The sequence below is a fragment of the Monodelphis domestica genome, chromosome 1 (genome assembly GCF_027887165.1).
Source record: "Monodelphis domestica isolate mMonDom1 chromosome 1, mMonDom1.pri, whole genome shotgun sequence".
Lineage (NCBI taxonomy): Eukaryota > Metazoa > Chordata > Mammalia > Didelphimorphia > Didelphidae > Monodelphis > Monodelphis domestica.
In genome coordinates, this window is record NC_077227.1 from 579,996,200 (window position 1) to 580,024,020 (window position 27,821).

General features: G+C 34.0%; 1 protein-coding gene, 1 long non-coding RNA gene and 1 pseudogene across 6 annotated transcripts in view; 1 reads left to right on the forward strand and 2 right to left on the reverse strand.

The window, feature by feature from the left end:
• Nucleotides 1–27,821, forward strand: part of KCNU1 (potassium calcium-activated channel subfamily U member 1) — a 314,287-nt gene that overhangs the window by 88,959 nt on the left and 197,507 nt on the right. For all 4 annotated transcript variants that reach the window (XM_056813505.1, XM_056813504.1, XM_056813506.1 and 1 more), the window contains 3 exons: nt 16,410–16,485; nt 20,411–20,486; nt 27,555–27,725. In XM_056813505.1, the coding sequence (XP_056669483.1) occupies nt 16,410–16,485; nt 20,411–20,486; nt 27,555–27,725 (323 nt within the window). The remainder of the gene's footprint in view (nt 1–16,409; nt 16,486–20,410; nt 20,487–27,554; nt 27,726–27,821) is intronic.
• On the reverse strand, nt 503–8,299 carry LOC103103977 (uncharacterized). 2 transcript variants are annotated; one of them, XR_008915547.1, is made up of 3 exons: nt 8,139–8,299; nt 7,611–7,695; nt 503–2,476 (listed from the first exon to the last, which is right to left on the reverse strand). It is a non-coding gene; the product is annotated as an uncharacterized LOC103103977 (long non-coding RNA). The 2 variants fall into 2 exon arrangements; XR_001627416.2 differs by having other exon boundaries at nt 8,066–8,299.
• Nucleotides 9,254–12,934, reverse strand: LOC130453778 (mediator of RNA polymerase II transcription subunit 6-like; annotated as a pseudogene).

Below are 27,821 nucleotides of genomic sequence, written 5' to 3' on the forward strand. Positions count from 1 at the left end.
GCTATGGTCATGAGTGGAATATTAAAGTAATTAAGGAAGTTTTAAATTACCTTGTTGCAGTGAGGGACCAGTTATAATTATGTAACAGCAGTTAGTAATCTATCCTAGTACAGTTTTGTGATTTTCTCTAGCTTCATTCACAAAATAAAATAGGATGAAGGATGAAGAGAATGAGAGCAATCCAAGTAATCCAATACTTTGTGGTTTGGCAAGATATAATGCAGTGGGAACAGCATAAGTGAGAAAGGATATTAGGAGTAGAGAAAGTGTAGAAAAAAGTATAGAAAGTGTAGAAAAGAGTTCAACTAGTTTACTAAAGATAGAGAAAGCATAAGAGAGAATGCATGGGTAATAGCTTAGGAAAGAAATTATTCATAGATATAGATATTACAAGTCATTTGTACTAAAGTAGGTAAGTAATGAATATAAGAATGAAATGAGGATGAAGACTAGGAATGGATATTGTAAGGCAGAAGAAAAGATAAAATGAAAATGACCTTGATCATATAAAAGAATTTCAGTTTATAAAAATGAAATTGAAAAGTTTGTGAGGAAATGATATGATAAAGGGTAAGATTGTATCTGTGTATAGGGAAGTTGGGTTGGAGAAATGGATCACAGGAAATAAGTAGGTTGAGAATTATTCTTCAGTGAGACTTCTTCCTTGAATTTAAACTTTATCTGTTCTTCTATAGTTCCACTTCTTGATTCTATATTACAATAGTTATTTCCCCTTTGTTAGTGTTGGTTTTTATTTTAAACCACTGAAATGGTTAGATTTCATCAAACATTTCTCTCTTCTATATCTTATCTCCCCTTTTATGAAGCCTCTCATTGTGATTCAGCTGTGTAGGTGGGGTAAGAGAGGTTGGGAGTGGTTGGGAGTTTTAATACATGTTTTTTGTTTGTTTGTTTGTTTTTATCCTAGATCATCAATTATCTTATTTCATTAAGTTCCATTTTCATCCTTATCCTTTGTGTCCTTTTAAAAAAGAAAAAAATAAATCTGATAATGGATCCTCTGTTATTTCTACTTTTAAACATCACAACTAAGATTTTTGTCCTTCCTTTTATGACATCCAGACTTCATTATCACTGAGAAAGTATGATGAGGCTGGAGTACTTTAGCCATTTAGAAATTAGTTTAGGCACTTTATCTTTGCAATGACAATCAAGAAATCCACTGTGGGAGAGAGGTGTTTAACATATTCAAGAATCTCTCTTGATGTTCACTCCTATGGCAGGTGACAATGTTAAGTTCTTTGAATTGTTCAAAGGAAAAAAAAAATTTGTGTCCTTGATTTTTCTAATTTGAACTCGTGTCCATCCCCATGATCACTTTTTCTTATTTGCCAGAGGTTTTCTTCTCTTTTTTCTATGAAATTATTTTATTTGATAAACACACATATACACATAAATATGGCTTATGTGGGGAAGTTTTAAAAGATTAATGAGGGGAAAATATATTATACATAAAGAAAAGAGTTGAAATTCCTTCCTAGAGAATTAGAGCTTCTTATAAAAAGATGAAGGTATAACAAGAAAATTTAATTCCCTTTAAATCAGTTTGCTGCAGAAGTCTGATGTCATCTGGTGAAGAGGAATTTTGAAGGTTTCTCTTTGGTGCTAAGAAAATAACATCCACTTTGAACTTTTTTGTTTCTCAGAGGGACATTTAGGGCTACCTGTCAACCTTAAAACCAAACAAGGAAATAGCTGTAGCAAAGATGTTTATTTCCATTGAGAGAATTGAAAAATACATAAGTGGAAGTGGGAGTTGGGGCTGGGGAGAGTTAGATAGATCCAACCCCCCACCCACAAGAGACTGGAGGAGAGTACAGACTTATACAGTGTTTCAATAAAAAGAAGGGGGGTGGGTTCCTATGATTAGGCACCTAGAGAAACTTGTTCCCAGCCCAAGAAAAATACCATCAATTTTTTGGAATGTTCCAGGAAACAACTTTGATAAGATAAAGGAAAGCAAGGGCAATGTTCTGAGTGCACTGACTATATCAGGTTAGAATACTGCAAAGTGACTTTCAAGGCTTAATATTGAAGTTCCAAAGTAATTGTAAGCATCACAAAAGCCACGAAAAACCCATTAATCCTTAACAATTCCCCCAGTTTTGGCCTGCAGCTATTTGCCCTCCATTGGCCAAAGAAGAGGAATAAACTTGGTAGCATAATTTTTGGTCACAATCCATTTTTAGTACACAATATCCATGAGAACATTAAGAAAAATGCAGTGTTACAAAAAAGTCGAAGCAATACAATAATCAATATCGATATTAATTAATATTAGGTCTGTTTGCATTAATGTAGCCCATCTCCAGTTCAGAAATTTCATTGCAGATTTCAGGTATTCATTGTGAATATTTTCAAAAACATCTTCTCTTGGACGTCCTGGGATAGGTCTCTTCTCTGATAGATTTACTTCTTCAGTTCCAAATTACTTGGAGAGAGTTTTTAGATATTCCTGATAAAATATTTTAAAAACAAATCTCAATACAAATTAGTTCAACTTTTAAGATTTTACTTCTTCAATAACAAATTGAAGTGGTAAAACCAGCATTAACCTTGCAGTTCTGATCTTATTAACAATAGAACAAATCAGTTAAAATTCAGAGATTATAGGTTTTTTCATGCTGATTAGAATCATTTACATTTAGGAATGAAGATGATCTAATTATTGCTTTCTCAAAATTTTCCATTCTGATTCCTTTAGAAGAATCCTATGCTATTAGGGATCTAATCCTATATATAAAACATAAACAAAAACATTTCTGAAAAAAAAATTTTTTTTGCAAATTTCTCCATTCTTATATTTAATTAATACACAAGTGAATAACTTATAAGAGACTGTACTCCAAGTGAAAGAAAAACTTGGCTTGGGGTGCAGATGCACTTAAGAAAGTCATTCCCAAATGCTTACAGAGAACAAAGTGTATTCTGAATGGGTTTCTTGTAGTAAAATATGTTCAGTTGCTAACCATATTCAGATGGAATTAATCTTATACATGACTATGTATTAATAGGCAGATGAAAAGTCCAAATATTAATTTTCTCTAGTTGTTTACATGCAAAATGAAAAGCGCTTACATATTTGCTTTGTGCTCATATCTTCTATTAGCCACTTGCTTGATTATTGAAATTTGGATAAAGGAAAAAATAGGGACAGGTTTGTAACAGCATCAAAACTAACCCCTTTATGCATAAGCCTTAAAGGCATGGGGTGATTCAGTAGATGTCCTTAACTTCATTTGACATCAGGCAAAAGTCAAGGTTGACCATTAATCATGCAGTAGTAGTTCCACCTCACAGCTAGACTCAGGAATAATAAGGTGGGACATTCCTATGAACATAATTTGTAAGACATCTCATCTCAGCTATCTGAGATTGTCTTCTCAACTTTTCCCAGATAAGGACCTCCATGTGTAACAGTTCAGGATCACAATCCTTCTGAGTCACTTGTGACTTTTTCTCTTATGGAAGATTACTGACAAGGATCCATCAAACAACTATAACTTAATTCAAAACTCAAAATCATATTAGCTGCAGTCCCTAGAGCTTTTATCTCCACTAGTAAGTATCTCTAACCACAGCTTAGGGCTAAATTCAATGAAATCTACTCTTGGAGTTGCAATAATAATAAAAGGTTACCAGGGTTCACACATATAAGAGACTTAATTTAGTGTCTTTTCTTCTTAAGTTTTAAACTCATCCTAGAACAAAATTCAATCATTAGTAATCATTTCTATATTTTAAGCACACTTACACATTCTCAGTAAGTCAATTTCATTGTTTAGAAGTTCCATAATCCAAGCAAGTTCTTTTAACAGAGCTGGTGACTTTGCTCACACAGATTGTTTTCATAAAGATAAAGGAATTCTGTGAGATTTTTCCTTTTAGCTTTTCCATACTGTATTTACCATTTTAAAAAATCCAATATTTTTGCAGTCTGAAGTCCTCACCAAGTCTCACTATTCAATAATGAACTTAACTGATAGGATTTTCTCCATACTATTACAATTCATCTATCTAGAAATTCTTAGGAGGGCTCAGATTTTGCTCCTCCTATACCCCAGAATGTTTCTCTTTTTGTGATAGAGTAATTACAAAGTTCTTAAAATTTAATTGAACAACAAGGAAACAACATGCCAAATTTTTTTTTGGATGCAACAAAGCAGCATTTAGGGGACATCACTGAAACTGGAAAAGAGCTGATCAATAAATTGGGTTTGCAACTAAAAAAATCTACCTAGAAAGTGAGCAAATTAATCTCCCCTCCCCCGCAATTAAACACCAAATTAGAAATCCTGAAAGCCAAAAGAGAGATTAATAAAATTAACAATAAGAAAACCATTAAACTAATATATGGAGAGTTGGTTTTGTTAAAAAATCAATAAAATAGATAAACCTAGAAAAGGAATAGATTACAACCAATAAAGAGGAAATTAATGCAATTATTGAAAGTTATTTACTCAATTATATTTCAATAAATTTGATAATTTAAGTGAAATAGATGACTCTTTGAACAAATGTAAATTGCCCAGATTAACAGAAAAGGAAATAGAATATTTAAACAATCTTATCTCAGAAAAAAAAAAATTGAACAAGCCTTGAATAAATTTCTTAAGGAAATCTCCCTCACCCCACACCCCAAGTGAAATGGATTCCAAGTGAATTTGACCAAACATCTGAAGAACAATTAGTACCACAACAATGTTACCTTGACACAAGAGTTTAATTAGTTCCATGGCCAAGCTCATAACTCAATTTACTCTTGTCAAATAAAATTTCCCCTTTTAAATTAGTGAAAATGCAATAAATCCGTTCTAGTGCCCAAAAATGCAATTTTTTTTTGTTTTATGAATATGCTTTTAAATACAAAACTGTACTTTATAAATAGCAAATAAGCATATTTATAGATAATAAGAAAGAATGTAAAGAAATAAACTTGCTTATGAAATATTATTTACCTTCAAGGTCAAGTGAAGATGCTATCAGAGAAGATTTTCATTTCATGCACTATCACTTAACATAATTTACTCTCTACACATGTAACACTACATTTAAATGCAAAATTGACCTTATACATTATTTATGATATGCAATTTTATTGCCAAACTTAATTGCAATTTTTTTTTACTTTACTTAATTATCATCATTTTCTCCATTGAATTTTGGTTGTTTTGCCACACTTTCCTTGATTTCACTTAAGAGGCTGTTTCAACAAAAATCTTTCCATGGATCTCTGTTTCTTCCTCCCTTTGAGAACATTTTGATAATGTGTGAAATAAGTATTGTCAAACAGCTCCAACACATAACCTGTTGCAACTTTTCTGGGTGTGTCTTTTCAATAAGCCATTAATTTTTTTTCCCAGATCCTTGACATTCCCTTAATCTCATTTGTACTGATTACCTTCAAACCCACTGCTCAAAGCACATTGTAACCTTCTGACTAAACTCCTCTTAACTAACTGCCTTAACTGCCTTACTTCCTTCTTGCTTAGAACTTACACATTACATTTCCCTTGATGGACTTTAATTAAAAAAAAAACCTTTCAAATGGACTTGATTAATGTCTCTTAACAAGCTGTTTCTTTCATATTCTAATCCAGTACTTCTATTACCTTTTTTACAATTAAAATTATCTCTAGAGACAGATTTTAACTAAGATTATAAGTTTATTTATTATATCATGTTTATTGGTTAGGCCAGCATCTTAACCAAAAAAGTGTTGTAGGTCTCTCTTGTGACCTGAGCTAGATCAGACAGCTTAATAAATACATTGTTAGGAGCTCATTATTCAGCACCTCCCTTGAATATCCCAAAACATTTTTAATTGGTGAGAGCTAATTAAGAGGTAATTCATAAAACACTCAGCCTTCCCTCAAATTGACAGCTGAAGATTTGCATATATGGCAGGGAGATATCATTGCAGAACTTTCCTGTTAGCCAGAATCTGTGAAAAGACCACATTTCCAAGGTAAAATAGAATGAAAAAAAAAAGCAGACTGTACAATTATCTTTGATCCAGATCCCAGACACAGGAATAGACAGTAATTCTCCCTAATATACTGGAATTAATTCATTATATGAAAAATAAATTCTCACACTTTCTCCATGCTTTTACAATGATAATTCAAATAAACTTCACTTCACTAAGTATTATTTTTAGTTTTTAATAGTGCCCAATTAAACACTTCCAAGATTTCTTGGGATAGATCCATCCAAAAATGATTATTTCAAACAATTTAGATCATTCTTGCAGCATTTAAAGCTATAGCAGTATAATCAATGACTCAAAAGAATGTTTTTTAAATGAATTTACCATTGTAACACAAATTGCAATAAAGATCCTTATTAAATTCATGTCAGTAATTAATAGTACCTATAATACAATTTGGTAATGTGTAATAATTTGTCATAATTTCAAATAATTAACAAAATTCCTAATATTTAAAAATATATGTATATACATACATTTACATACATATATTTATATATATATACATATAATACCAATAACATTGAAAATTTAATATAGAATTAACTTTTTTGAAACTTTTATATCCCATTAATAAAATAATAAGGAATATATAGTATTTATCATCTCTCAGGTTCTGTATTAATTCACAATTGCCAGAGTGGCACTCACATACTAAATTTTAATTTATTCCAATTACACCACTTTTAAGAGCATGTAACTAAAGTTAGTTTAAATCTAATTATCACAAGATACTCAATGCTTTCAGAATAGTTCTAACTCACTAAACTTTTTACTTTACATTACTTTTAAATCAAACTGCAGATTTTCGTTCTGAATTTCCAAAATCATATAAACATGTGAAGTTCCACTCTTCTTACAGGCAAAACTTCCATCAAATATTCTCCTTTCAATAATATTTATTCCAAAAGCATTTCAAACTGATCCATTCCCAAACTTTAGCTTACTCATTTCCTCATAATATTAGCATACAATTATTAACTTTTGAATTACTACAAATTCTGCTATTCTCTACAAGAAGAAAGCACCAAAGAATCCCTTAAGATGCCTTTTTTTTTTTAGCAAATATAAAGATCCTTTAAAAAACAATTAAAATCTGAAAAGTTATCAATGGGAGCAACAGAAGGAATTTCCCTAAATAAACATCACATACATTTCCAGTTGCTTACTTAAATAGACTTTTCTCTTTTTAGGGGAGGAGACAAAAATAATTTTTTAAGAAATTAAACATGGAACAGCCATACATTTACAGTAGAACTATCACTTAATACAGTATTAGTTTCTACTATACTTTAAAATTAAGGAAATATCCAATTAAGTATCATAATAATTTCTTTATCTTTCATTTTAATACCAAATTTAGAAAAGCTTTTCTTGAATATTTCTGCCCAGTTTGCTCTGCTTAAATAGAGGTATGACCTTGCATTCTTAGTTATTAAAACAATAGATTTAACATTATGATATTCTATATTTTCCCTGTTAACTTGTTTTCTCTTAATTTAATGTTTAAGGAATATCATCTAAAACTCACTCCATTATATATTCAATTTTATAAAACTAAATTAAAGGACAATTTAGGGATTTACAGCTTCACACATACCTTTTAACCCCTCATCTTGCTTTCCCTTTTTCTCTTCCTTCAAACACTCAACATTAAGGACTGCCAAGAAAGACAGCAAAATGTTCTAAAAACAAATCATAAAACACACAGATAATTTGTTTCTAAAATCCTGGCTTGTGCTCACAGATAGACCAAAACACAGATTTACAAAGACAAACATGAAACAGTTAACACTCTCTTAAGTCCTTTCTACCTGATTTACTGTCTCTAAAAAAGTTTCACTGGCTGCTTCTACAGGCCATTTTTGTGGTGAAAATCACCTTTAAAGGTTGTTAAAAATATTAATTTGTGGTCGCCAGGGAAATCAGCTATGTAATTCCCTAAATGAAACACTCAAGTAAGAATGGAGTTTATGGTAGTTTAATCACAAGGGGAGTAAGAAAAGGGAGAGGGAGAGGAGAGAGGAGGAAAGGGAAAGAGGTTAAAACTCAAACCTTCTGATAGAGTCAGAGGGAGTTTTTAGGCCTGGAAGGCCAAGGTAAAGAAGGGAATCAGTCCTTGACTCACGTGACCAATCTGAAAGAAGCTGTCTTCGGGCCTCCTCTCTGCTCAAGCTCCTAGCAGGAACTGCCTCTAGCCCTGTCCACAGGAAGTGAGCGAATTCCAGAGGCTGTTCCCTACCTCACTTCCTGTGCCTCACAAGTGCCAATGGTGGCTCTAGCTTGACCTAGGACTGCCTAGAGGTTTGTCCTTTTTTGCACATGTCAGTTGAGGGCCATATTCTCAAATAATTAAATCTTGAGCTTTTTGCTTCAGCTCTTCTTAATCTCTACCTGAGTAGGGTGGAGATTGTAGTTTCCAAGACCTGACCCTGTTACTCCAAGTATCTCCATTGTCATTGATCAGTAAATAGCAAAATCCCATCCTCCAAAGAATGGTCTGAACAGGGTGGAGTAGTTTTGAAATTCACACCACAATAAATTTACAGATGGAGATACAGATAGACATGTAGAACAATTTATAAAATTGCAGCTGATTTTTTTAAAAATTATGGATCAATTTCTTAAAATATTCAATTCAGGAACTTAATTTAGATTTATATTTTAGACCTGGCAATGCTTTTAAAAATTGTTCTGATCAAAGATCTTCCATCTTTGTGGCTATTAATTATGGGAGTTATTTTAAATTATCGATCATTAAAAATAAAAAGAATTCTTACAGAAGAACAGAAAGTTGTCTCACCTACTGACATCTCCTAAATGACAGTCTTTCCAAAGGTTCATAAACCAATGAACATGTCTTGTCACCATATTCCTTTGGTCGCTTTTCATTGCTAACAAAATTTCCCATTTTCTAGGAAATGACCAAAGCAATTAAAGGAAAGACTTTCCCAAAGAAAAGATCAGCTTTTCTCTTCAGCTGCAACACCAGGAATTCATTCTCTCTAAAGAAAATGACCTTGCATTCATGGCTGTTAAAACAATATATTTAGCATTATGAAGATTAGGGGGAAAAAACAGGAGTTTTAGGAATCAAAATCAGAGAAGGGAAAGATGACTCATTGCTATCTGCAGGAGCCCAGATTGAGTTGAGCCACAAAGGAACCTTTTTCAATATCATATCTTGGCTGGATCCTGAAAGGCAGTAGAGATCTGCTTTTGGATCCTACAAGCTGCCACCATTACTGTCATCCATAAAACCAAACATAACAGCACTGTACCAACAATATTTATTTCCACTGAGAGAATTTAAAAATCTACACATGTATGTGTGTGTATGGGTTGGATATGCCCAAGTTTCCCCCTTCCCCAAAGAGGCTGAAGAAGGATAAAGGCTTATATACTGTTTCAAGAAAAAGGATAAGGTTGGGTGGGGGGTGATTTCTATGATAGGGTAACTTCAATAAGATTGAGAAAAGTATGGGATCTGTTCAAGGCATATTGACCTTTTTGGGGCCAAACATTGCAAAGTCACTTTGAAGGCATACATCACCATTCCATAAATTTGATGTTCCAAATTGTAAACATCACAAAAGTCATTAGAAAGCAGTTAGCCATTAATATTTTCTGCTGGACATTTGGAGAGAGGGTGTATCTCCTGTTACTCAGTTTTCATAGCTTCAGGTATAGGTTAGGGCTTCCTCTTGGTCTGATCCACTGGGACAGGCTTTTCTCCAGGTAAATTCTGCCAAAAATTTGGGTGGAAATTTCTGTTTCAAATCCAAGAGTAAAGCACCCCACAAGCTGCTTTGGAAAAAATGAATTACATTCTTCCTTTTTTTGACTTAAATATGGCTTTACCTTGTTCTTCTTAATCTTTGAAATGCTACCCCTTGGGAAGGTAGTAAGGACAATAGATATAGCTTCATCAAAAGCTGACAATTCCATGCACACTGGAATTTATAAAAGACAGAGACAAGTCAGGTGACTGATAAATATATTCCAGCAGTGATATAATAATCAGCTAATGGGATGACTTGTGCAGTGGAATGCCCCTCTTGTTTCCAAATGATAATAAAGAATGGGTTCTTAGGTTTGCAAAAGGTTGTATTCTACTGCAGTCATTTTATTTAAATGCTTCAATGTAAGCCTTTTCAATTTGACCACTTCATTACTACATGTCCCATCATAAAAAGGGTTACTTTGTTCAAGAAGTACTACTGTCCAATATAGGCATCTAGGAGGCTATCTTGGATAGATACCTACTAACACTATAGTTACAGAGGTAGCACAGCCTCTTTCCACTTCTGGATGGGAAATAAGACATCAGAGGGGAAAACAAAACAAAACAAAACAAAAAACACTCTTACATGTACAAAGAAACCCAGGCCAAAATATATCTGAAATGTTGGGGGGTGGCAGGGGAAAGTAAGAGATTTGATTGGGAGGGGGCTTTCTGGAAAGGGAAGGGAAATGAATAAGGGAAAGAAAGTAGAGAAGAGGAAAGAGTAGGGTGGGAGAGAAGATGGAGAGGGACAGTTTCCTTTTTCAGTGATTTTTTAAATGTTCCTTTTAGCAGTCACTAGAGATAGGACATTACTTACACTTTCTTTGGATTTATATTCTCTGGCTGGGCATACTTAGACACCAACCAGAGTACACTCTGACATTCTTATTGCCCTCTTCCCCCACTTATCCCTGAAACACATAGAATCAGTGCAGTCCAGGTAAGCTTATTATTGCTACAGAATGGTGAGGTTAGGTCAATGACTGCAAAAGCAATATTTGAACACAAACTAATGGATCAGATTGTGTGTGCCATCCCAGAGCTGAGGTGCTGGTGGGGAAATGATCATTTCTGTTTTTAAGAATATAATTCTTTGCTGTTGATCCATAAAACTTATAATTTTTGGACTTCTTAGTATCTTGACCAATGGCGACAACTGTTATTATTCTATAGCCAGAGCCTGATTTTTCTTGAGAAGTTTTTGAGAAATAATAACTAGAAAAAAATACCTAGTCCTCAATTTCATTAGGCATATTAACCTGATAATTTCTGTAGTTACTTTTAATTAAATATATTTTTAATTTTGTCTTGCACATTTTTGTGGAGAGAGGTTTTATTATTATTTTATATTTAAAATTTTTATTTTACCATAGAGGCCAAAGGAAGTCACTGGAGTTTGTTTAGTAGGGAAGTTTCAAGGTCAGGTATTTGTCAAAGGAAAATTGTTTTGGTATAAGATTGTTTTAATTCTCAGATTGTCTTCCTGAGTCCTATGCCTACTTCTATTGCTTTGACCTTGTAAAGATCTACATTTTAAAAAATTTGATAGATATTTTCTTTTTCATTTTATTGATTAATTTCTGCCATCTTTGGGTGTTTATGTTCTACTTATAGCATTCTAGTCCTCAGTGCCCTTTGATTTATTAAGATGCTCTGATAGTAACAAAAAGAAAAAGAAAATGAAAGAATTAAAGTAGGGAATTGAGGAAACTAAACTGTCATTCTTTGCAGATGATATGATGATATACTTAGAAAATCCTATAATATCAACTAAAACTAGTTGAAATAATTAATAACTTTAGTAAAGTTGCAGGATACAAAATAAAACCATATAAATCATTAGCATTTCTATGTATTACCAACAAAGTCCCACAGCAGGAGTTAGAAAGAGAAATTCTATTTAAACTCATTCTGAACAATATAAAATACCTGGAACTCTATTTGCCTAGGCAAACACAGAAATTATATGGACACAATTACAAAATACTTTTTGCAAAAATAAAATCAGATCTAAACAATTAGAAAAAACATTGATTATATATGGATAGGCTGAGCTAATATAATAAAAAGAAAAATTCTACCTAATTAATTTATTTATTCAATGCCATACCAATAAAGCTATCAAGTAATTATTTTATATAACTAGAAAAATAATAACAAAATTTTTCTAGAAGAATACAAAAGGTCAAGAATATGAATGGAACTAATAAAAAAACAACAACAACATGTGAAGGAAGGTAGCCTAACAGTACCAGATCTCAAACTATATTATAAAGCAATAATCATAAAAACAATCTAGTAATGGCTAAGAACTAGAATAATAGCTAAATGGAGTCAATTAGATGCACAGTATTCAGAGGGAAATTACCTTAGCCACATAGTATTTGATAAACCCCAAGATCCCAAGTTTTAGAATAAGAACCCCACTATTTGTTTAACAAAAACTGCTGGGAAAAATTAGAAAACAGTATAGCAGAAACTAGGTATAGACCAATATCTTACATTGTATAACAAGATAAAAATCAAAATGGATATGTGACTTAGATATAAAGAATGATCCCCTAACTAAATTAAGGGAACACAAAATCGTTTACCTGGCAGATCTATGGAGAAGGGAATGAATTTATGACCAAACATAAGATAGAGAATATTATAAGATATAAAATGAATGATTTGGATTGTATTAAATTAAAACACTTTTGTACAAGCAAAACTAATCTAACCATGATTAGAAGGGAAAAATGAACTTGGAAAAATTTATAGCACATTTTTCTGATAAATGTCTAATTTCTCACATTTAGAGTAAGCTAAGTCAAATTTATAAGAATACAAGCCTTTCTCCAATTGACAAATGGTTAAAGGATATGAACAAGCAATTTTCAAATAAAAAATTCAAAGCCATCAATATTCATATGAAAAAAATGTTCAAAATCACTTTTGATTAGAGAAATTCAAATTAAAACAACTCTTAGGTACTACCTCACACTTGTCAGAGTGGCCAATATGGCATAAAGGAAAGTGGCAATGTTGGAGAGGATGTGGCAAAACTGGTTCATGAATGCATTGTTGGTGGAGTTGTGAATTGATCTAACCATTCTGTAGGAACTATGCTCAATGGGCTCTAAAATTGTGCACATTCTTTAGTCTGCTAATATCACTACTGGGTCCGTATCCCAAGGAGATAATAAAAAAGGGGAAAGGACATACTTGTACAAAAATATTTATATATTTATAGCAGTTCTTTTTGTAGTGGCAAAGAATTGGAAATTGAGGGAATGTTCATTAATTGAGGAATGACTGAACAAATTGTGGTACATGTTGATGATGAAATACTACTGTGCTATAAGAAATGATAAGCTAAATCAATTGTACAAAAAAATTAAGCCAATTCTCCAATTGATAAATGGGCAAGGAACATGAATAGGCAGTTTTCAGATAAAGAAATCAAAACTATTAATAAGCACATTAAAAAGTGTTCTAAATCTCTTATAATCAGAGAGATGCAAATCAAAACAACTCTGAGGTACCACCTCACACCTAGCAGATTGGCTAACATTACAGCAATGGAAAGTAATGAATGCTGGAGGGGATGTGGCAAAGTAGGGACATTAATTCATTGCTGGTGGGGTTGTGAATTGATCCAACCATTCTGGAGGGCAATTTGGAACTATGCCCAAAGAGCCATAAAAGACTGTCTGCCCTTTGATCCAGCCATAGCACTGCTGGGTTTGTACCATAAAGAGATAATAAGGAAAAAGACTTGTACAAGAATATTCATAGCTGCGCTCTTTGTGGTGGCCAAAAATTGGAAAATGAGGAGATGCCCTTCAATTGGAGAATGGCTGAACAAATTGTGGTATATGTTGGTGACGGAATACTATTGTGCTAAAAGGAATAATAAAGTGGAGGAATTCCATGGAGACTGGAACAACCTCCAGGAAGTGATGCAGAGTGAGAGGAGCAGAACCAGGAAAACATTGTACACAGAGACTGATACACTGTGGTACAATCGAAGGAGATGGACTTCTCCATTAGTGTCAATGCAGTGTCCCTGAACAATCTGCAGGAATCTAGGAGAAAAAACACTATCCACAAGCAGAGGACAAACTGTGGGAGTAAAAACACCGAGGAAAAGCAACTGCTTGAATACAGGGGTTAAGGGGACATGTCTGAGGAAAGACTCTAAATGAACACTCTAATGCAAATACCAGCAACATGGAAATGGGTTCGAATCAAGAACACATGTGTTCTTGTGGAATTGTGCGTTGGGGGGAAGGAAAAGAAAATGATCTTTGTCTCCCATGAATAATGTTTTGAAATGACCAAATAAAATATTGTTAAAAAAAAGAAATGATAAGCAATATGGTTTCAGAAAAAGCTTGAAAGATCTGCAAGAACTGATGCAGAGCAAAATAAGCAGAATTGAGAGATCAATGTACATAATAACAGCAATATTGTACAATGATTATCTGTAAAAACTTGGCTACTCTCAGCAATGCAATGGGACAACCCTGAAAGACTCATGATGAAGAATGCTATCCACCTCCAGAGAAAGAACTGTTGTAGTCATCTTTCACATCAGTATATTTATGGTTTTATTTGGGAGTTTATGTTATATATGTTTGTTCTTACATAAATGACCAATATTGAAATGTGTTTTACATGATGATAAAAATAAATCTTTCTTTTAAAGATGTCCTTTTAAACATTGAAAGTTCTTATCAAGTTTATAAGTATGTCAGAAAATATTTAACAACTATCTCTCCAGAGAAAAAAATGTACAAACATCTTTCTTAATTTAATCCAAATTATTAATATTTTCAACATCACTTTTAAAGTCTATACAATCAACAAAATAACAATTCAATCCATGATTTGTAATATATCCATGGTATAAATTCCCTTACTGAATAATGAATTATCACCTCTCATCAGCAAGTTTAATCTAGCTCCAGGATACCCATAGCACTATTTTCTTGGTCCTTAGTTCTATATAGAATTCTTTTGAAGAAGAAAGCAAAATTGAAACCTCCCAATCTCACACACATCACCTGTCTCTTCCTGCATAGAGAAAGGGAAAAAATAGTATAGGCTGAGCACCTTCTTGCTATATGGATTCAACTTCCATCTTCTGCTATACTGTCTGCTGCCTAGTTTCCAACCTCATATGGGAAGAATGAGGGGGTGGGTGCCTTCTACTTAGGGTTCTGCCCCAGGCCCTCTTCTCTTCTTTATCTCTACTTCTTTATTTGGTGATCTCATCAACTCCCATGGATTTAACTACTAACTCTATTCTGGTGATTTTCATATTTATCTATCCTGCCCCAAACTTTCCGCTAACCTCTACTATTTAATTTTCAACTGGATGTCCATTTGATATCTTAAACTCAACATGCAATTATCTTTCTCCATAATTGTCATTCATGAAAACAAACCCACAAGATATGAAATCATTTTATAAAGAAACTTATGAGGTTGTTTGCTAGAGCAAGCTGTAAAGAGATTTTACATTATATAGGATTTAGATAAGATGCCCACAGATGAACCACACTTACACAGTTAAGCAATTTTGCTGAGAGAGCAATTTGAAAACAAAATAGTTGTTATTATTTCAGATTATTTAATTTTTTATTTGAGAATATTAGCCTCTGTTTTGATGCACAATATATTTTCACAGTTTCTGAGCTCTGTTAAAAAATGTGCTCAGGGGACAGCTGGGTAGCTCAGTGGATTAAGAGCCAGCCCTAGAGATGGGAGGTCCTAGGTTCAAATCTGGCCTCAGACACTTCCCAGCTGTGTGACCCTGGGCAAGTCACTTGACCCCCACTGCCTAGCCCTGACGGAAGGTAAGGGTTTAAAAAAAAATGTGCTCAGTTTGAATTGTTTGCTTTCTTTTGAGGAATCTGAGAATTTTGCTTCTTTAAGAGCTTTTTTTTTTTTGCTATTTTTAAAGGAGCTGCAGATGAGAATCTTCTCTATGTATTTAATTTTTACATAAAGCTTAGGATATTTTTAACCTGAGATACTGGATACTTATTAAGTAGAATATTTGGAAGAAGTTTGAAGTTTATAATTAGAGCTCAGGTAGGGAATTAGGGCTTTGGTATAGATTTGGTTATGCATAGCCAATAATTGAAATTATTGAGTGTCTGACTTGAGCAAGGGAGAAAAAATTTAGAGGGATAAAAGAATGAATAAGCCTTGAGCTAAACTGTTGTCTAAAGAGAAGGGGGAAAATGGTAAATCAGTGAAGGAGACTGAGAAGGAAGAGGGAGATCAGAAGAGAATCCATTGAGAATAATGTCACACAAACCAAAAAAGGAGAGAATAGAAACAGAGAATGGTAAGCAGTATCAAATACATTAGGTAGGTGAAAGAGAATGAAGAATAACAATTTTCAAATATAATGTACTTTCAAGAGATCTTTATTGAATTTATAATGAGCAGCGTTTGCAGTTATAGAGCAAAGACATTCCAAGAGATATGTTATACCAACACCAATCACTGAACTGAACTCTTCTCTCACTTTCCTGACCCTCTCTTTTTCTCTCTTTTTCTTTCCTGTTGGGCTGTTTTTCTTCAAAAATTTTTTTATTTGTTTTCTTCATGAAGGTTTAAGGTTCCTGAGATCTTTCAAATTGCTAGAACTCCCTATAGTATTACAATATCTACGAATCATCAAGTCTGGGTAAGTTTTAAGCTTCAAATCTCATTTGAAAAAAGTGGAAATTAGCTCAATATGGTGACTCTAAACAAAGTCATCTTACTTCTTCTTTATATATAAAGTGTATAATTTCCAAACCAATACATATTTGGTCAATAATAGGGAGCCTTAAACTTTGTGTGTGTGTGTGTGTGTGTGTGTGTGTGTGTGTGTGTGTGTTATGTAGTCTGGTAAAGTCTTTGGATCCCTTTTCACAATATTTTTATGCTTAAAAAATATATTGTATTACAGAGGAGATCAATTATATTAAAATATGGTTATCCAAAAAAGAAAAGAAAACTATACACATCGACCCATTTAAGAAATCCCACTCTAGAAAGAAGGAACTACCTATTTCTAGCCAATATTTTATTTAAAACAGGCATGTGAAGGGTGGGATTTTTTCTTTAAAATACCATTTCTCAAAGATAGAAATAAATTTGTTTTCAGCGTACATTTATTAAGTTTGCACTTGGTAAAGGTATAGTCTATACTGATAAGAGGAATAAGGCAAGAAAAATCAATTCCTTTTACCAATGAAGTAACTTTCTCTACTGTATGTTTTAGAAAAAAAAATAAACTAACCCTGTGCCCATTGCAAAATAAATGGATTTCCCACAAATTTTTAGACATAGCCCATATGAGAATTTGTTTGGCTTGACTATGCATATTGGTAATTATGGTATTGTTTCTCTCTCTTAAAAAAAAACAACTTTTCTATTAGGAAAGCAAAAATGAAAGATCATTAATTGGAAAAATAGTAAAATGAAATTTAAATTTTAAGTAAATTTTATTTGTTGTAAAAGAGAATAAATGGATCTCTTGTAGAGGGGCACATATCTTTCAAAAGACCCCTAACTTTTGTGTTAAAATTAGGAGGTGCTTATGTAATTTGAACACCTTTAAAAATCCCCTAATATATTCATAGAATATTATTATAGTAGGAAGTCACTTCTTTCTCAGAAGAGGTGACTGGTTGAAATGAGACTCCATTTTTGCTCAAGAAACAAAATTTCCTTTCCAGAACATAATTATTATAATAAAAGCAGTTAATTATTTCTGAGAACATGGAATTAATTATATTCTAACAGTCCAGTGGGGATTCCAAAGCACAAGGACTGAACTCCACATTCAGTTTATCTATCAAAGAACAATCAAGTGATACCTCATAAAGGGAATCTTTCCTGATCACCTTAATTACTCCTCTACAATTTACTTTTCTTTTTAATAAACATTATAGTTATTTCTTCATGTAGACATCTATTTCCCCAGTAGAATAAAAGATCCTTGAGGGCAGGGACAGTATTCTTCACATAATATATCTTTAACAAAGATTTGTTTAACTCTTTCATTGGACAAAAGATTGACTTTTGTTCTCATTTGTTCTTATTTTTATTGACTTAAGTTCAAATAGCATTCTTTATTGATCTCTAACATCTATTCAACCTATAACTCTTAGGCTGATAGAGTAGTCACAGGCAGGTTTTTTTTTTTCACTAAGGTAGGTAAAAGAAGCTTGCAATCCTTTACAGATGCCCAAATAGAAACTATGCCCATCCCTGAATACCCAAGTAGGCCAAATAAGACATGACAGTATTCCTTTGTCATAGATTAATAAATAATATCTTCAGCTTCTCAGGCTGAACTCAGAAGTTGTTTTAGCTGTTTCTATCTAACTGTCTTCTCTTTTGTCCCTAGAGGGGGAAAAAAAAAACATAGGCTGCCTACTTGAAGGTTTTTTTTTTCCCTCCTTAACTCCATGTAGAAGTATTCTGAGGTTTAATGTAATTTTGTTTCACACTATCAATTCAAAGACTTCATAGGATCATAGTTCTAGGTTTAGAAACAACTAAGGCATTTTTAAAGATCTTAAATACCAATCCTTCATTTTTCAATTAAGGAAATTGGGCCCAGAAAGGTTAAATGGTAAATAACATAGTCAGAATTTTAATTCAGATCCCATGACTCCAAGAAAATAATCCATGTCCATTATTCTTTCTACCATACCAAGTTTCTTCCTGCCTGGTGCATTTCTCCAATTCTTGGGGGAAAGTATCATACTCAAACTCTCTTTTAAAAAAAATCAACTCATGATAATTATTTGGCCTACAATATGACAGTAAAGGAAAATAATAAATGTTGGAGTGGATGTGGCAAAATTGGGACACTAATATAATGTTGGTGGAGTTGTGAATTGATCCAGCTATTCTGGAAGGCAATTTGGAATTATGCCCAAAGGACTTTAAAAGAATGCATGCCCTTTGATCCAGCAATACCACTGCTGGGTTTGTACCCCAAAAAGATAATAAAGAGGGTTTTACAAAAATATTCATAGATGCACTCTTTGTGGTGACAAAAAATGTAAAATGAAGGGTTGTCCCTCTGTTAGGGAATGACTGAACAAATTGTGGCATATGATGGTAATGGAATACTATTGTGCTGTAATGAATGATAAACTGGAGGATATCTATATGAACTTGAAAACCCTCCATGAACTAATACAGAGTGAAATAAGCAGAACCAAGAAAATGCTGTACACAGAAAGTGAAACATTGTAAAATGATCAAATGTAATGGATTTTGCTACTAGTAGCAATGCAATGATCCAAGACAATCCCAAGGGGCATATGAGAAATAATGCTATCCACATCGAGAGAAAGAACTGTGTTACTAGAAATGCAGAAGAAAAACATAGGACTGATCACTTGTTTATATGGGTACATGATTTTGGGTTTTGGTTTTAAAGATTGCTCTATTACAAATTTTCAAAATATAGAAATAGGTATCAAGTAATAACATTTGTATAACCAAGTGGAATTGCCTATTGGTTCCAGGATGGGGGAGAGAAGAGGGTAGAAAAAGAAAATGAATCATGTAAACATGGAAAAAATTTTTTAAATAAATAAATGAAATATTTTTAAATGAGAATTGTTTGGCCTAATTGGCGAATTGCATGGTTTTTAGCAAAACATTAGCACTTCCTTCTTAGGAATATACATGGAAAGGACCTTGTTGCTCAATCATTTCAGTCATATCTGACTTTTGGTGACCTAGTTGGAGCTTTCTTGGCAAAGATACTGGAGTGGTTTGCCATTTCCTTCTCCAGCTCATTTTATAGATGAGAACAGAAGGAAACAGGATTAAATGACTTGCCCAGAGTCATACAGCTAGGATATATATGCAACCAGATTTGAATGGCCTGGCATCCTAACCCCTGTGCTACCTAGTTGCTCTGGAAAGGACCTTAATTTTGAAAATGTGGAAATTGAGTCCTAGAGAAGTATGCATTTCTTCTCTGCCCAAGATTATAAAAGGTAATTAGTATAACTAATAAAGCCAAGATTTAAACTCCAAATCCAGTGCTCTATTTGTTTAATACTGGTTATAAAATGTAGAGTAGCTATTTCTCTCATTATTTTAGCCAAATTTTTCACACATCTAATGTACATTCCCAACTTCTTTATTCTTTTTGTTATTCTTGTTCAATTGTTTCAGGCATCTTTTACTTTTCCTTGGCAAGGATACTAAAGTGGTTTTCCATTTCCATTTCCTTCCCCCTTTCATTTTACAGGTGAGGAAACTGAGATAAATAATGTTAAGTGGGTTACCCATACCTAGAAAATGTCTGAGGTCAGATTTGCAATCAAATCTTTTTGACTTTGGGTCCAGTGACCTATAACAGTGCTACCTAGCTGTCCTAGGATGAGTTTCATGATTACTGATGCATTTTTGACATCAGTATGCAAACCTCTGAAAGTCACCTAAAAAAGAACTCCTATCTTGTAGTATATGTGGTATGTGCATTTGTATTATGTATATGTATTTTGCTATCTATGTTAGAGGATGAAATTGATAACACATTCCAGAAATTCCAGAATGTCCTCACCTAAATTTTGTCTTTCTTTCTGCAGTAGTTCAGCAAAGTTTTACAAAATCGTATCTTTAATTTCCTGCACTTGGCTTACTGCTGCAGGATTCCTTCACCTAGTAAGTACCTGCCTTATCCCACACTCCAGAAAGGAATTCAGTAGTAATATCTTTTCTCTAAAGGAAGGAGATAAAGATATCAAATTCATGCATTACTCAGGCAAACCTGCAAAATGTTTTCCTAATGTTAATGGGCCTGGTTCTGAATGACTCAAAAGAACTGACAGAGATAAACCAAATCCCATTGGTGCAAAAGAAAAAAGTATTTTTTTTCTGAAAATATGGGTATTCAAGTGGATCAGAGAAAACCTAGTTTCAGCTATTCAAGAACAGACTACTGGTAGTCACCAAATATAGAATCTTGGAGAAAAAGGCAGTTATGAGAGGAACAAGTCAAGGAAGGATGGATGAAAAAACATACACAGGTGTTGCTTGACTGGCAGTACAGATGCTTTGAAAAAAGTCTAAATCTCAGAGACACCAGAATGGTTAGGAAACATCTGAAGCTAACTTGATTAGTTTCAAATCTGTATCTTAGAGACACCATAAAGGGGTAGAAAAGTCTGAGGCTAGGCTCTGTGGATTGTCTCTGTGATTGTGGACATGCTACATTCTTTTGGGTTAATGAAATACTTTCTCAGGGGTTGCCATTGTGTCAGAGATATAGTGCCTTCATCTCATTTTGATGTTTTTTGAATTTTCTTCTTCCTGTATATGTGGGAAGAAGGAAACTCAAACACAAAGTTAGACTCAAAACTCTTTCCACACCAGACTCATAGATTTGGAGCTGAAAAGGACCTGAGGGGTCCTGTAGTTCAAGCTCTCCCAGAAGGTAAAGTGATTTTCTCCAAATCAGACAGATAGTAAGGACAGAGAGTCAAACTTTGATCCATTCATATAAAAGCCAGAAGGGCTTAATAAGTAATTATATTATTACAAGTCATTCAACAAATTAAGTTTCTCTCTAGTCTCCCATTCCTGAACGCTTCACTCTTCTCCCAACTTCCCAATTAATTTCACAATATGCTTCCCCTCTCCTTTCCTGTTTTATTTTATTTTTGTTATGTTTGTTTATTTTGAGACAAGTTATTATCTCACCCATACTGGTAGTCAGAATAGGAGGATAATTTGAAGATAGACTAGAAAGAACCTTACATGCCAAAGTACGAATTTAACATTTTGTCCTAGAGGCAATAGATAGTTACTGGAATATACTAAGAAGAGAAATAGCATGGTCAGGAATATCATCTTAGCAGCAGTGTGAAATATGTGTAATAGACAGGGGAACAAATGAAAGCAAAGAGACTGATCAAAAGTCCAAGAAAGGAAAGGTGAAGGCTTGCGGTATCATGGTGTTCATGAGAGTGGAGAAAAGAGATGTGAAAGAAATTGGGGAAGTAGACTTAATGAGACCTGGCAACTACTTGAATTTGAAAATTAAAGGAGAATGAAGAGTCCAGAAAAACTGTGAGGCAGTGAACCTCAGCACTCGGAAGGCTGGTGCTATTTTCAAGAGAATCATGACCTTAAAAAGAGAGATTAGTTTCAGAAAGAAGGATTATAAGTCTTGTTTTTTTTTTAAATGTTGAGATTGACATATACCTAGGGAGATGCCATGCCCATAAAGCATTGGGGGGTCTGTTGGGGGTCATCTGAATAGAGATGATAAGTTAAGTAGGATTAGAGGAGAGTGACAAAAGGTAAAACAGGCAAGTGGAGTCAGGACAGAGGCCAAATGTGTATGTATGGGTGTGGGTATATACCCACACAAAGAAAGCAGAATATCGATGATGATTCAAAGAAAGAGTGATCAGAAAGATAGGAGGAGAACCAAACAGTAAATATTCCCTGCCCTCATAGGACATACATTTTGCTAGGAGGGGAATATATTCACTATCAATATGTTCATCAACTTATTAATGTCAGCATTGACAATGCAAGCAAAATATTAAAATCCTCCTGCCCTCAGAGGGTTCTACTGGAAGGCAGACATAATTTTTACAGCAAGATCCCGAATATAGCAAATAATGAGTTCCAGGAAGTAGTTGCATTATTAGAATTGACACTTTGTAGTTCCATTGGACAGAAAGAAATTACTATATTTTATATAATTATAACTTTTACAGTGAAAATTTGAATGTGATGCTTTTATGGAATTCATTACTCACACACTATGTGAGATCTAGTTATACACAGTTATGTACAATGCAAGATAATTTATGTAAGAAGAGAGCATAAGCCAAGGCTTCACAGTGAAGACAGAACTTGGATATGATCCTGGAAAGAAAATAAGGATTCTGAAAGCAGAGATGAGGAGAGAGCACATATAAGGTATTTTATGATATAAAAAATGCACAAAGAAATAGTCACTAATTCAATTAGAACATAAAAATATTTGAAGGGGTAAGTTTTAAATTACTTTGGTGAATGGCTTAGAGCAAATTTGAGGAGGCCTTGAATAGCAGAGTGAAGATTTTTAATTTAATAGTAGAAGCAATAGTGAACATCTTAAAGTTAATAAACAAGAGAACCATATGGCTAGATGTTTGACTTAAGAATATTATAGGAGGAGATTAGAAAGAGAAGAAACTCTAGGGATACAAATCATGAAACTATTAGGATAGTCCAGATAAGGGATGATACATGCCAGAATTTATGTGGTGCCCTATAAAGAGAGAAGAGAATGAATTGAGATGTTGTGGAGTCACTTCACCTCTTAGCCTCAATTTCTCTACCTGTAAAATACAGAGGATATAGTAGATGACACCCAAAGTCCTTTCTAATTCTTTTCCAACTAGTTTCTATATGATTTCAGTTAAATCACTTTCCCAACTGAAGCATCCATTTTCCTTATCTGTAAAAGGAGTAGATTGTATTATATGATCTCAATGGCATATTGGGAATCTAAGTCCTTTGATCTCTATAATTCTAGATAAGTGCAAACAAGCTGAGGTCAGAGATATTAGACAAAATGGAAAATTGTATATTAGTTTTTCTGGCAGACTGAAATTACATAGGTGTCTAGCTACTACTCTATTTCCATGGAAGTTTAAGCCATTCTCTCTCTGTGTCTCTGTGTCTCTCTGTCTCTCTCTCTCTCTGTCTCTGTCTCTTTCTCTGTCTCTCTGTCTCTCTGTGTGTCTCTCTCTCTGTCTCTCTGTCTCTCTGTCTCTCTCTCTCTGTCTCTCTGTCTCTGTCTCTCTCTCTCTTTCTAAACCCTTGTCTTCTGTCTTGGAATGAATATTTTGTATTGATTCCAAGACAGAAGAGCAATAAGGACTAGGCAATGGGGGGGGGGGGGGGGGGGGCTGGGTGGCTCAGTGGATTGAGAGCTAAACCTATTAGAGATGGGAGGTCCTAGGTACAAATCTGGCCTTAGACACTTCCTAGTTATGTGACCCTGGGGAAATCACCATTGCCTAGCCCTTACCACTCTTCTGTCTTGGAACCAATGCACAGCATTGATTATAAGCTGAAAGGTAAGGCTTTTAAAAAAAGGACTAGAACATGAGGATTTAGTGACTTGCTAGGAAGTGTCTGAAGCCACATTTGACCCCAGGACCACCCATCTCTAAGTCAGCTCTCAATCCAGTGAGCCACCTAGCTGCCTCCTAGATTTGTTCTCAATCTTTTCTGTTTAGGGACAGTCAGTAAGTATGGATAAGGGGAAAACATTCTTGAAATCTAATGCAAAGGGATCAGATATGAAATAGGTATTAAAAAAGGGAGAACAATAATGATGGTGCATTGACCATAGACTATCTTAAGATTTGAGACTTGAAAGAAATAACCGTGGGAAAAGAACTTCCTCTTACCCAACCCCATCCTTATTACTCCAGTGTAAGGCAGGAATCTTGAGGAGAGAGTTTACAACAGGACTTCTGGAGAAAACACATCTAGAACTCTTATTGATTGTTTTAATCTCAGATTTTAATCTGTTCCATATCTTACACAGTTCCTTTTTCACAGTAACAGGAAAGGTGAGAAGTGAAGGTATTATTATTCCCATTTTACAATGAGGAAACTCAGGAACAGAGAAATAAAGAAATTTGTGCAGAAGCATGCTTTTGCTTCTTTTCCTCCTTATTTTTTAAATTCTAGGTAAAGGGTGAGAATGGAGAACAATGGGAAAAAGACTTTAAGAAACTCAACCTTCACAAGAAATTAATAAGACAAATATCAGCTTTCCATGAAAACTCAATGATGTTTTAAAAGCCTAAATTGGAAGCTTATCTTCAAAGGATCAATTATAATGCCTTATCCATGGCTAAATTCCATTATGAGAACCTCTCTTCTTTTACTCTAGAAATCTTATTTCCCTAGGTAGAGTTACTTATCCAGCCCCTTCCCTCCCCTTAGCCTCAAAATGAATAATGATGTTGAGGAGGAGATGACAGAAGGGGAGTTAATAGCTTTTGAGAAGATTGAAATATGTCATCACTTTGATCAATAAAGGACATAATACATATTATTTCTTATTTAGTTTCCTGATAATTGAGGAATGTAGCATAGTGAATAGAGTGGTTGGACTTGGGAGTCAGGAAATTTGCTTTTAAATTCTACCTCTGATGCTAATGATTAATTTTGTGACCCTGTACAGGTCATTTAACCGCTTTGTATCTTGGGCAATTCTCTAAATTTCCTATTTAATAAGTTTGAGGCTTTTTGAGATCTACTGTGAAACAGGCAGTTCTTCACAATGAAGAAATTGGAGACCTTTCTTTTATAGTTCTTATTAATTCATCATGTTGTATGAACTAAGACCATCTATACATACAAACATATATTTATATATATTATGTTATCACATGTATGTATGTGTATCTGCATACATAGGTATGTTGTACCTTGTCCATTCATTTTATTTTATTTATATAGCTGAAGGAGTGAAATGGGGCCAGACAAGGGAAAATGTACTGAGAACTTTTTTTCCTCAGAGGAAAGATGGAGAAGATAGAAAATCATTGGAAATCATTAATTTTTCTCAATTTCAATCTTTTAAAAAAAATTGGGGGCAATTAGATGGCTCAGCAGATAGAGAACCAGGTCTGGAAATAGTAAGTCCTGTGTTCAAACCTGACCTCTGAGACTATGTAACCCTAGGCAAGTCACATAACCCCAAATGCTTAACCCTTACAACTCTTCTGTTTTAGAACCAATAATTAGTATTAATTCTAAGACATAAGATAAAAGTTTTTTTTAAATGTATTGGGGAAGTAGGAAAAGTACTTTTCATCTTTTCCTTTTTGAAATAGACACTGCATGTTTAAAGTGAGTTTTGTAGTCACAATTAGTAATTATAATATTTACCATAACTAACACACACAATAAAGGTGAAACCAAATTATTTTCATAATATTAGTATATTTAAAACTTAACCTTGGAGTCAAGAAGACTTGGATCCAATTCCTACCTCTGACACAGGCTGGCTTTGTGTCCCTGGGTGTATGGAATGTTCAGGAAGTCCTAGTACTTCTTGTCTAAAGGCATGCCAAACCCATTTCAGGGCCAATGATCCACTTTTGGCATCCACTTTCCCAGCTTTCATCTGTGGCTCCAAGAAGTTCTGGCATGCACATCAGCCACACCTTGGTAAAACCATCTCAGCAGGCAAATGGGATAAACCAGGTTGAGGGTAATGGACAGTCCTTAAATCCATCAGTGACTTGGGGGGATGTCTGCCCAAGCATGTGAAAATTTCCCCTAGCATAATGGGCATATGAGAACAATTTGTCCCAAGAGTTACAAAGGCAGGTAAAGCAGACACTGGGAAATGCTTAGAGCTTGATCAGACCTCAAAGATACCAAGGTCATACACTGCATCCTGGGCCACTGGAAATTGTCCTGATTTTTGTCATGCCACCGTACTTGGATGACTGTGAAGATATAACAAGTCTCATGAATTCATGCAACTCTTCCTCACTTAAATCCAATTCACTTGCAAGTCAAGCTATCACCTTGTGATTTTATTCATCCACTTCAAAAAAGAAGAATGGATAACTCATGGGCCCTGGGCATTTTTTTTCTTAGTGACCAAGGCAGGTCTTCAAGTGTCTGCATTTCAGAGAAAATGACCAATATGCTATGGTTGGGGGAGTTATCTCACTGGGAGTACCATACAACAATGAAAGTACTAGTCTGGTTCAAACCAATAAGTATGGTGCATCATTTCAAATTTATTGCTTTATGTTTAACAAATAATAGCAATGAGCATGACGATGTTATTAACAACTGTTATTTAAAGTGTTTGTTATCATTGTTACTAATAATAGTGTTGATAATTCATATGAATAATAATTAAGAACTGCATATCCAAAAGGATTATGATCATTAATACAGGTTTCAATTTTTCAAACACGTTTTTGTCAGTGGGAATTTTAGTGTCCTGACATATATCTTAATCCCTCCCTCCCTTGGTCTTTCCGAGTAGCTAATGCTACAAGCATCATTGCCCTGTTAGCCATATTAACCTTCTCCAAACTCATCTGGTCCTTAAATAAAACAAAACGGTCTCTTATGGGGCCTTTACAGCTCTCTAAAATGCGTACTCCAGTGTCAGATCATTATCCACATTAAAAGGGGCAATGAAGGATAGTTTAAATAAAAAAAATAGTAGTAATCATGATATAACAATAATATCAGAAATAGAATCATGCTAATAACAAAAGAGCATTCTAAGTAGGAGATTCTGTGTGCTACTCTCTGGCTACAAAGATAACAGAGAAGACTAGGCAATATTAAAAAAAAAAGCAGTTTTAGTATTGGAATAGTATATAGAATAGAGCTAATCTTATATTTCTACAACAACATGGAAGGCCAAGGTGACCATTTTGGCTTGGGGCATACTGTGATGCTCAAGTTAGCAGCCTCTGTACACTGATATTTGGTGTTCCTTGTCCAATTCTATACTGATTAGCTATAAAGAAAACAACACACCATTAATTGTCACATTTGACCCGTTCTCAGGGGAATTTTTGCTATTATATTTCCATAGCATTCAGAGAAATGGATCCAGATATGATAAAGTAGGGGTACATTCTAGGAATTTCCTTTCTACAAAGTAACATGGGTTAATGGGTTCCCTGGCTCATTTATAAGGTCTTGCCTGAATCTTCTTTCTTTGGACAGGTGGAAAACACAGGTGATCCTTGGCTCAAAGGTAGAAATTCCCATATATTGTCTTATTTTGATGCTTTTTACCTTGTCATGGCAACAACATCAACTGTTGGCTTTGGAGACGTGGTAGCCAGGACAACCCTGGGACGAGCCTTCATCATGTTCTTCATCCTTCTGAGTTTGGTGAAAATAAATTTTTTAAATCTCTTTTAAAATAGATTCATCTTCCAAATGGCACAATAGTTGAGCTACTTATTTTTTTTTAATATTGCTAGAGAA